The 11,653-nt window shown below is 40.0% G+C and overlaps 1 protein-coding gene across 1 annotated transcript in view; it reads right to left on the reverse strand.

The window, feature by feature from the left end:
• The window catches only part of LOC137279258 (uncharacterized), a 29,767-nt gene that overhangs the window by 16,479 nt on the left and 1,635 nt on the right, over positions 1-11,653 (reverse strand). Inside the window, exon 2 of the mRNA XM_067811761.1 lies at positions 11,050-11,342. Within this exon, the coding sequence (XP_067667862.1) occupies positions 11,050-11,147 (98 nt within the window). The 5' untranslated portion in view covers positions 11,148-11,342. The remainder of the gene's footprint in view (positions 1-11,049; positions 11,343-11,653) is intronic.

Raw genomic sequence — 11,653 nt, forward strand, 5'->3', positions numbered from 1 at the left:
ACTGATTAAATGTCAATACACTGTACACAGTCTGAGCAGAGTCTGTGCAATGACTTCCTGAGCGTGTGCTGTACGTTTACTGCACACAGATTGTACATCAACAGAAAACATGACTGGTCACTGTCTATAATGATACGCTACCTGCATCTGTACAATGTCTGTCCTTTGACTGTACAAGATGTACAATGTCTGTCCCTGACTGTACAAAATCTACAATGTCTGTCCCTGACTGTGCTAGATCTGTGCAATGTCTGTCCCTGACTGTCCAATGTCTGTATGAGGTCTGTACAATGTCTGTCCCGACTGTATGAGGTCTGTACAATGTCTGTCCACCAAATGTATGAGGTCTGTACAATGTCTGTCTCCTAACTATATGAAGTCTATCCACTGACTGTATGAGGTCTATCCACTGACTGTATAACATCTGCATGTCTGTCCCTGACTGCACAAGATCTGTGTAATATCTGTCCACTGAAAGTAAGAGGTCTGTATAATGTCAGTACACTGACAGTATGACGAGTGTACAATGTCTGTCAACTGACTGTAAAAGATTGGAACAATGTCTGTCTACTGACTGTACAAAGTCTGTCCACTGACTGTAAAATATCTGTATACTTACAATATGTGTTTGTACAGTTAAGTTTCTGTTACATGTGTACAATGTGTTCACTAACTCTACAAGGAAAGTGCCCTGACAACAAAGCAGCATTCTACTGTAAACGTCAATATCATTACAACAGCATAACACATCTGGCCCGAGTTTTATAGTTCTGCAGTACTAATTCCTTCAAGGGAGTTCATGATTCCTTATACTTATAATAAACTACAGACAATTGATTAACAATTGGCAATCCAGAAGAAGTCATTGTCTGCTATTTCCCCTTTCTCCTTGAAACCTATTTTCAATTTCTACAAAAGAAATCATGCATGTTTGTCTTTACCACTTAACGTAATGTGTTCAAAATAACATGAAAGCAAGCATTAAACTGATTGCTCCTCAGAAGACAAGAACCTTTCTCTCCATCTATTAAAATTTTCAACGAAAATTTCCTCCAAACAGATATTGTGTCTTTGATGTGCAAAGACAAGACTATCTGATCATCTTACTGCAGAGGATATGAGACAAATGTAATGAGGATAGGCAAGACACATGAAAGAGCAAGTTTCTCCAACACTTCCGTGTGCACTGAATTAACCTTGTATTGATCAATGCTTGAGTACAACTTATTCTGACAGAAGATCTAATGCAAGGGTTACGGGTTACTGGCAGCTCTTGGGGGTGTGAAATGTTGGTGCCATTGTCCCCAGCAAAGGCCAGAACAAACTCTGCATACACACAAATCTACTTGAAACAGGAAGGTCGGAACATGGCTTCCTCAGTTGTAGTGGTGATTCAGTGAACACTAGTTTCATCATCGTAAGCTTTAGGAGCAAGAGTTATTGATCATGCGACAACAGATTTGTGGGGAAAGTCTGCAAGTACACACCTACAGAAGCATTACTGAACACAAGATATTGAGAATATAATGAGAATAGATGTTAGCAATATACACTGCAGGTCCCATTGGGCATAAAGGAAACCACTGTTTGAATTACTGAAACCAATTCATTTGGAGGCTTTGTATTACATTCAACAAACAATCAAAAATTTCTTTTTATGTGTTTTTCTTAATCACTTTCCAGTCAAGGATACAGGAATAGTTAATCAGCTAAGATCTTCAGTCAGAGCATGAAAATTAGTATGGCATTCTTTAATTATTTTAAGTGGTCAACATTTGATGCCTAATAATGACTTCCTTAAGTGTCCAGCATTTTGTAAAGAGGGATATCTTTTATCCTACTCACATAAAACTCTACAGAATCTCACCACCCAGATATACCAGTGAGAAGCAGTATCTCACCACCCAAATACACCTGAGTGAGTCAGATTCTCACCGCTCAGATACACCTGTGAGGAGCAGTATCTCACCATCAAGATACACCTGTGTGGAGCAGTATCTCACCACCCAGACACACTTGTGTAGAGCAGTATATCACCACACTGATACACCTGTGTGGAGCAGTATCTCACCACACTGATACACCTGTGTGGAGCAGTATATCACCATCAAGATACACCTGTGTGGAGCAGTATCTCACCATCCAGATACACCTGAGTGAGTCAGATTCTCACCGCTCAGATACACCTGTGAGGAGCAGTATCTCACCATCAAGATACACCTGTATGGAGCAGTATCTCACCACCCAGACACACTTGTGTAGAGCAGTATATCACCACACTGATACACCTGTGTGGAGCAGTATATCACCATCCAGATACACCTGTGTGGAGGAGTATCTCACCACCCAGATACACCTGTGTGGAGCAGTATCTCACCACCCAGATACACCTGTGTAGAGCAGTATATCACCCCACTGATACACATGTGTGGAGCAGTATATCACCACTCAGATACACCTGTGTGGAGCAGTATCTCCCCACCCAGATACACCTGTGAGGAGCAGTATCTCACCACCCAGATACACCTGTGTGGAGCAGTATATCACCCACTGATACACATGTGTGGAGCAGTATATCACCACACTGATACACCTGTGTGGAGCAGTATCTCACCACTCAGATACTCCTGTTTGTAGCAATATCTGACCACCCTGACACACCTGAGTGTGGCAGTATCTCCCAATACTGATAGACCTGTGAGGAGCAGTATCTCATCACCAAGATACACCTTGGTGAAGTAGTATCTAATCACCCAGATACACCTGTGTGGAGCAGTATATAATCATCCAGATACACCTGTGTGGAGCAATATCTCCCCACCCAGATACACCGTGTGGAGCAATATATCACCACCCAGATTCCCAACTCCTTTAGTCCTCTATGTGCATCCTACTGGCAGCCACTTGACACACAAGCAAGCGACATCACTTCACCCCATTTAAATGACACTTCAATAAGGTAATTGAAGCAATCCGTCACACTTGATAGACATGAGTGACAGGTTAATACTTCACCAGGATGTCAATGGATCTTACTAAACAGCCGGGCAACGCAAGAACATATTGACATATGTGTGAGGCTAAGAAGAACACCCATGTGTTCGTGAGTATATTGACAAATGTACAGGATGGGAAAGACAACTATGTGGGAAAGAACTCTTCAAATATGAATTGATCCTCTTGGCAGACACCACCTAATAATTTGTATGAATGAGATGATGAAAAGGCTGAAAATGTTGTTCAATTTACCGATACCTTGCTATCTCAATGACTGTGTCAACTTTTCCGTCAAACTCCTTAGCACATAAAGTTGTGATATTGGCGACCTGGAAGGACAATAGACAACCTGGTCCACCTCAGACAGCCATAGCCATATATCCCGAATAATATCTCTTGTGAAAAAAACAAACAACTTGATAATATTTTCAAGCAAAAATTATCCAAAATATCATATTCTGAGAATTTGATAGAGATATGAAAGTAGGGATAAAATGTTTTATAATACTAAATTATATTGATCCACAATTCCATTTCATAGTAGATGTAGATGATGACCAATGGCGACTGAGATATGCCAATTTAACCTTATGAAACTGTTTTGATAAATGAAATAAATCATACAAATCTGACATATCCAGTATCAAGAGTGGCAAATTACAGTACAGTACCACAAGAGTTTGGCTCTAATGTGGCAAAGTCCCCCATCGCTAAAAAATAATGAAATATTTATAACATATTCACTACTTTCACTTTTTGCCCACACACAAGATAGCTATTCTATAATCCAGGAAATGGGTCATCTCAATTCCCATTATGTGAGAAGACCTTGTGGCAAGATTATTATGAACGATGAATGGTTGTATGATGCCACAGTAACTGACCATATAGGATTGTAAGATGTCACAGTGACTAATCATATAGGGTTGTACGATGTAACAGTAACAGATCATATAGGATTGTACAATGTCACAGTAACAGATCATATAGGATTATATGATGTCACAGTAACTGACCATATAGGAGTGTATGATGTAATCGCAACTGACTATATAGGATTGTATGTTGTCACAGTAGCTAATTGTAAGGGACTGTATTACATCACAATAACTCACCATAAAAGGTTCTATGATGTCACAGTAACTAACCATATATGACTGTATGATGTCACAGAAACTGATCATTTGTTATTGTACTATGTCACAGTAACTGTTGTATACTTAGAATATCTACACATACGTCTGCCTGCAAGCTTCCTTTTATCAGAAAATGTTGTTAATCTGCTCTGAGTACCTACAATTGACATGTAGCCCTGTTGACATACATATGGACGTGACAAGGCCAGGGTAAAGAAATATTTCATTTCCCTATCTGTGAAATTACAACTGCGATATCCCATGACCACCTGCTGTTCTTGAGAACCCTTCTGGCTGATGACAACCCTTATCTCCATGGCAACCAACAGTCAAAAGTACCCTCCATACCTGAAGAGTTCTCCTTGACAGAACGGACAGGCAGGTGTCATGGTGAGCTGCCATGCTGAAGGATACTTGTAACTGTTGAAGGGGTGGGTGAGTCGAATGCAGCAGCACTGCCTGCACTTCTATTACCAAACCAACACATGGTGTTACCCTCTGAGCAATGCACATCTCTTAATTGAAGCACACTTGGAATGTGACAGATTTACATTCATTATGCATTGGATATGTGATGTGAGCTGTTGAACATGGCAGGGCTAGACGTTCAATGGATGAGTCAGAAGGATTGGACATCGCTGTCAGCCATATTGCAAACATTATGGCCATATGGGAATCAAACATGGACTTGGAGACAAATGAAGCACATGCTGAGTTCCTGATGCAATTACTCTAACAGGGAAATATGAACCCAATGTCCTTATGGAAGAAGATAACACTGTCATGGCATCATCCAGTCATCAGGTGACAGCTCCCTGTGTAGATTCGTGGGCAAAGTAGGCCCTAGTGGTTTGAGTGCGCAACTCAGATAAAAGACAACAGACAAGAACCTAAAGAGACTGTCAAAATCTTGCTATGGGCAAAAACATAAACTGACCATCCAGACCTCACTTAATCTTACTGATACAAGTAAAAACCTCAACTGATAATCAAAACCTCACCTGATTGTATTAATACTGGCAAACACCTCAACTGAAAATAAAAACCTCATATTTCCCAAAGCGAGCTGAATTTGACGTTCTGGTCATTTCGACGATTGCATTGCTAGCGCTATATCGAGGAATTACGTGCGCGATCAGAGTGCACAAACAGTTTCATCAGTAGGGCGGACGCCCAGTTCCTGTCGTGAGACGTTTTACTGACAACTGAATTCAAGAAATTAAGGTATGTAAAGAGCAAATAAACAACAATATTATTTACCCTCGATCGTTAATATCACTTCAGGTGCAAAAAATATAACAAAAATTATCGAGCAAAATACAACAAGATCAGTCGTCTGCTAGTGACAGGTTATGTAGGAAACAGGAAGCCACGTGATCAAAACACTCTCTCGTGATGTGGAGGGAAAAGTATGGCTCACCGTCGATAACACATTAAAAAATACCCGGATGTGACAAGCGACTGCAGTTTCGCCGATACGATGTTTTAATGCTACTTTTGTTGGAAACACGATACTTTTTTGTGAAATAGATGAATATACCTTTATCACTCAAGGTTAGCAAAATCAAAACTTAAAATGATAACAAAGATAAAAATTACTTTTTTGTCTTATACCGTTGAAAACCCCTAACACTGGGATGATAACAAAGATAAAAATTACGTTTTTGTCTTATACCGTCGAAAACCCCTAACACTGGGATATGATTGTCTTGATAGTGACAAAAACCTCAACTGACAATCAAAACCTCACCTGATCAACTCAATACTGGCAAAAGCCTCAACTGACAATCAAAACCTCATGTGATTGACACAACAGTGACAAAAACCTCAACACAATCAAAACCTCTCGTGATTGTCTTGGTTCTGACTGCGGCAACCTTATTTGATTGTTTAGTAACATGTAAACATAATGCATGTGAAAGTCTCAAATGAAGGGAAACCTTGAAAGCAACTGACAACAAAATCAAACAATGAAACAGTTTAAAAGTAAAGATGTTGACCTCTTCGGAAAGATAACCACACATATCAATTTAATCAGAGCGTGTCAAATGTTCATTGGATTTGTGTTGTTAGGAAAAAATCATGCTTAAAATATACATTTACTTAAAAAATACTTACATAAATACTGTGAGCTCACTTGAACTTTGACATCACTGCACCGTTTGATTATACTGAAAATACTGCATTATATGAACTACAGTGAACACGCCACACTATTACAGGTAGAAATTTAACCTCAGTCCTCAAATTGTAAAATACATTATTTGTACTAATGTGTTCTGTGATCTGTGCACCACAACATAGAAATGAATCCTAATTTAGCCATACCTTAGCTACACAAGTATTCAGTAATAACATGTTGTGTTACAGTTCCAGCAAAAGAGAATGAGTCTTATATACCATTTTGAGCAAAAAGACCTACAGATCCTTAACAGATTGCCCACAAGCAGACTTAAGCCCACAGACCTGCCAGTGCAGTCTGAAGGCCTTCAGCTCCTTCAGACTGACAGCCCACAAGCAGACTTAGGCCCACAGATCTCCTAGTGCAGTCTGAAGGCCTTCAGACCCTCCAGATTGATTGCCCACAAGCAAACTAAAACCTACAGATCACCCACTGCAGTCTGAAGGCCTTCAGATCTAGACAGACTGCCCACAATTAAACTAAACTCTACAGATCACCCAGTGCATTCTGAAGGCCTACAGATCCTCCAGACTGATTGCACAGAAGCTGACTACACCCACAGATCACCCAGTGCAGTGTGAAGGCCTTCAGATCTAGACAGACTGCCCACAAGGAGAGTAAACCCTACAGATCGCCCTCCTGGGGCAGACTAAGGCCTACTCACTACTTCTTAGAGAACATTTGAAAATATTCTATTTTGGGTACATCAGAATGGCATTTCATGATACCAGTGAATGAAGGCCTACAAATGTCTCAGGGAGGAGTGAGTGGGTTGTATGGATCCCACAGGTGTAGATATCGCTGAGATAAGGGGTCGACTGAAGGCCTACAGATCTCATAGTGGAACAGATGGACAGAAGGCCTACAGTGCTACCAGGGGATACCCTCCTTGTGTCACAGTACTGACGTCCTTCATCAACCAAACAGCTAGTCAGTGCAACACAAGGCTGCGCTGAACTGGCTATGATTCTTAATGTTCGCAGTCAAGGGAACACACTGACAAGTTAACTGACATGTGCATTATCCCTAATTCATAAAACACACATACCTTCTCTTAACATTGACAGGTAAGATTAATACACAACACTACAGATTCAGCCTCACGTTTCTGGCGCTCGCGACTTAAGACAAAGGTTACACAAACCATGACGAAAGCTCTTGTGAAACTCATGGAAATGAAGCAGGCACTTCCTTGTATTGACATTTTCTACAGGTCTAACAACTGTGTGAGCAGACTCGAGTTTTGTTTGGGCGTTGAAGCTAAGCACACATGATACTTGATCAAATATTTGCTTCTTGTACGAGAGGTTGGGGATCACTCCTGTCACTTTACCTGTCAAAGACTGACACTTGCAATGTGCTGATGTCAGCTAACCCTACACCAGGATGCCAACTAGAACTGGAACGTCAACCAGTCTGAGTCAGGATGTAAACCACTTACAAGACCCATATCATGATGTTAACAAGCCCAGTGTCTTGATGTAGTGAGTGAGTTTAGTTTAATGCCGCACTCATCAATATTCCAGCTATACGGTGGTGTAAGCAACTTACGATCCCTGTCTCTGATGTTAACAAACCCAGTGTCGTGATGTAGTGAGTGAGTTTAGTTTAATGCCGCACTCATCAATATTCCAGCTATACGGTGGTGTAAGCAACTTACGATCCCTGTCTCTGATGTTAACAAGCCCAGTGTCGTGATGTAGAGAGTGAGTTTAGTTTAATGCCGCACTCATCAATATTCCAGCTATACGGTGGTGTAAGCAACTTACGATCCCTGTCTCTGATGTTAACAAACCCAGTGTCGTGATGTAGTGAGTGAGTTTAGTTTAATGCCGCACTCATCAATATTCCAGCTATACGGTGGTGTAAGCAACTTACGATCCCTGTCTCTGATGTTAACAAGCCCAGTGTCGTGATGTAGTGAGTGAGTTTAGTTTAATGCCGCACTCATCAATATTCCAGCTATACGGTGGTGTAAGCAACTTACGATCCCTGTCTCTGATGTTAACAAACCCAGTGTCGTGATGTAGTGAGTGAGTTTAGTTTAATGCCGCACTCATCAATATTCCAGCTATACGGTGGTGTAAGCAACTTACTATCCCTGTCTCTGATGTTAACAAACCCAGTGTCGTGATGTAGTGAGTGAGTTTAGTTTAATGCCGCACTCATCAATATTCCAGCTATACGGTGGTGTAAGCAACTTACTATCCCTGTCTTATGATGTGAACAAGCCTAAATTCTTGATGTTAACCACTTACATACCCCTTATTGTAATGTTAACTAGTTCCCAGTCTTGACATTAACCCTTTACCAACCATTTTTATGTTCAAACACCAAATATTGATGATAACACTTGCCAACATAATATTTTCATGTTAATAAGCTCGAAGTCTTGATGTTAACTTCTAACCAACCCCATATTATGATGTTAACAAGTCCGAAGCATGTTAACTCCATTTTATGGTGTTAATAAGACCAAAATCTTGATGTTAAACTCTTACCAGCCCATACTATATGTTAACAAACCCTTGATGTGAACAACTTACAAGCATCATAATAGGACATCAATGAACATAAAGTATTGTTCTTAACCCCTGAGAAGTCCAATATTTATGTCCACTAGCCTATGCTGATATAAGCCAGCCCCATGCTGCTGTATGCTCACACCTGTTCCCAGGTGTCACACAAGCTCTGCTCTATATGACTGATACAAGACCCTACGTCAGGTACGCTGCAAAAGATGATATCATGGTCTGTCAGTGAAAGTCTAAAGTTCTTTTGTCGATTAATCTAGATATCTTACACAAGAGTGAAATGAGCTGTGGACTTTTTCTTGGAAATGATCAGTATATCATAATGGTAAATAACCATCAGCCCTCCTGGAAGGATTACACCAGAGACCATATAATATTATATAGTTTCTGATTACACACACACATATGGGTCGTGTAAGGTTCTTTGTAGAGAATGACAACATCAAATCAGATAGTTGTTAGTGTATACATAGTGCCTTATACAGGTGGATATGCACTTACAAGTCCAGTGTATAGAACCCAGAGACAGGAGAATGGGTAAGTTTGATACCCCATCACACAAAAAGTGTAAGTAAAGTCATTAAAAGAATAGAGAAAAGACAGTAGTGTGCATTAGTGGGGTAAACATTGTGTGCATCTGCATTACACAATTGTCATTGGTATGGACTAGTACCAGCAGTCACACATGCTCAAACAAATGTGTGTGTGTGGGTGTGTGTGGGTGTGGGTGGGTGGGTGGGTGGGAAAAAATCACCTTTTTACTTTAAGTTATGAACTATATGAGGAGTTAAGATCACCATAGAGTTAAGATCGCTTTGTACAATAGCAACCAGGTCTTAAAGGAACATTCAACCAGCTTAGGCTGTATTTAAAGAAATTAAATGTTCTGCAGTCACATTTTTTTCAAAGTGATAAGGGCGGTAGGACTTTTTCACAAAAAAATTTATAGAAAAAAGTGATGAGGAAGAACACATTCTTATCTTTTTTCTTTTAGAAATACAGCTTGGGAAGTTAATGAATAGGAGATTCAGTCACACTCATTCTTACACATACTCATTCTTATACTGGAATTATGGATGATTGGGATGCGGCCAAGTCAAAATTATTATTTTCAATGGCAATAAAATATTGTTAGGTGTATAAACAAAAGTGACATGGTGATGCCCGAGAAACATTTGACTTTTTTATTTAGCCTTTCTCACTTGTGCAAAGGAAGACTGTTTCTCTACTGCTTTTTGTCACCAGTGGTGAGCATAATTTGAGCATTATCATGATAAAGCTAGCCAATTCTGCAGTACCAGTCCAACAAACATTCAGCAATGTTGCATATGGTAGGTGACTTCCCACCTGATCCCATTTTGTCTACTTCTGGCAAAATAAGTAGAGCACTGGGAGCCAAGCCTCATCATGGTAATTAAGTGTCATTTTCTTATGTTTACTTCATGGTAAGTATTAAAGGCACTATAGTCATAACCTTTTCAAGGTGTCAAAAAGACTACCTCATCCCCACTGATATGTGTTTGGACTGTAAAGAGATATCTTTCAAGAGAATCAAACTGCTGAGCATCCTTTAACATCCACCCTACATTACTTAGTTTGGAATAATCTTTCCAGAAATATCTTCACAAAGATGGAAAGAGCTGAGACATGTCTACTGCTGCCAACAGTCTAAACTGACACAAAAACCAATGCATTTTGAATTATATGTCGCATGCAGTGTTCCCAACATGCTTTCAGTGTTCTACAGTTACAGATGGATTGTTTGGTCATATCAGTGTACATAAAAAAATATGAGCTCTCAGCATCAAAAAGTAATTAATTCTGAAACCAAACAACTGTGGTTTGTCTTTTAACTTTATCTGTCGAATTAATAAAAAAATCATCTTAATGTAATTACCAGCCATATTTTGCTGTTGACTGTGCCTTTCAAAAGACAAAATCTGTTTTTGTTATGGGACTATTCCTTTTCTCAACACCTCCTTACGTCATACAAGTGGATACAACTAATCAGCCATATTTAGTTGTTGACTGCAACTGTCAAATATGAATTGTTTTATCCTTTTCTTTACAGCTGTGACGTGATATTAATGGATAACGCATCACCAAGGCACCCATAAAATAGTTGACACGACAGATCTAATTGTCATTCGCAGGAAATAAATTAATCAATCAAACTCTCAAAAATACAAAGGAATATTACCTGAGCCTTTCTGTGTCCTTACTACGGGTCAGGAAAGACAACAGCACACCACCACACAAAAAGAGTGAGAGGCTCGCTACCGCCTCGCCGGCCCTCATACTTGGAGTCAAGAGAATTGCCAAAGTCCCACCTTGCAGCTCAATAAACGGTATATCTGACGGCGACTCACGCAGTGTTGAAACTGTGTCTTGAGGGCCCTGGTATTATATCCTCGTTAGCTTTGATTTACGCTTCGCGCTCGGTTTGGCGCGCTCCGTAACCCGGTCGGGGATTCTCGAGTTCTGTCGTCTGCTCTGAAATATTGAGGTAACATCTGATTCGGAGTGTAATTTCTGTATCAGAAAGTTCGTGAGCGATCGACGTAATACGTAACAATAGATCATGAAAAGGATTTACTTAACAAGGTCATATGCTTACAGTCTATCGTTCAATGAAACATCCGTAACAGGTGAGAGAAGTGTCGTCTGCTGGCAACGCTCCCCACTGCTCCTCTGAACTGTTTCACGTATATATAAATGTTCTACACAACACTGGTGTTGCCGATGATAACAATACGACAACTGACAAGTGATTTATTAATCAAAATACTTGTTAACATCACAGC

The sequence above is a fragment of the Haliotis asinina genome, chromosome 3 (assembly GCF_037392515.1).
Source record: "Haliotis asinina isolate JCU_RB_2024 chromosome 3, JCU_Hal_asi_v2, whole genome shotgun sequence".
Taxonomy (NCBI): Eukaryota; Metazoa; Mollusca; class Gastropoda; order Lepetellida; family Haliotidae; genus Haliotis; species Haliotis asinina.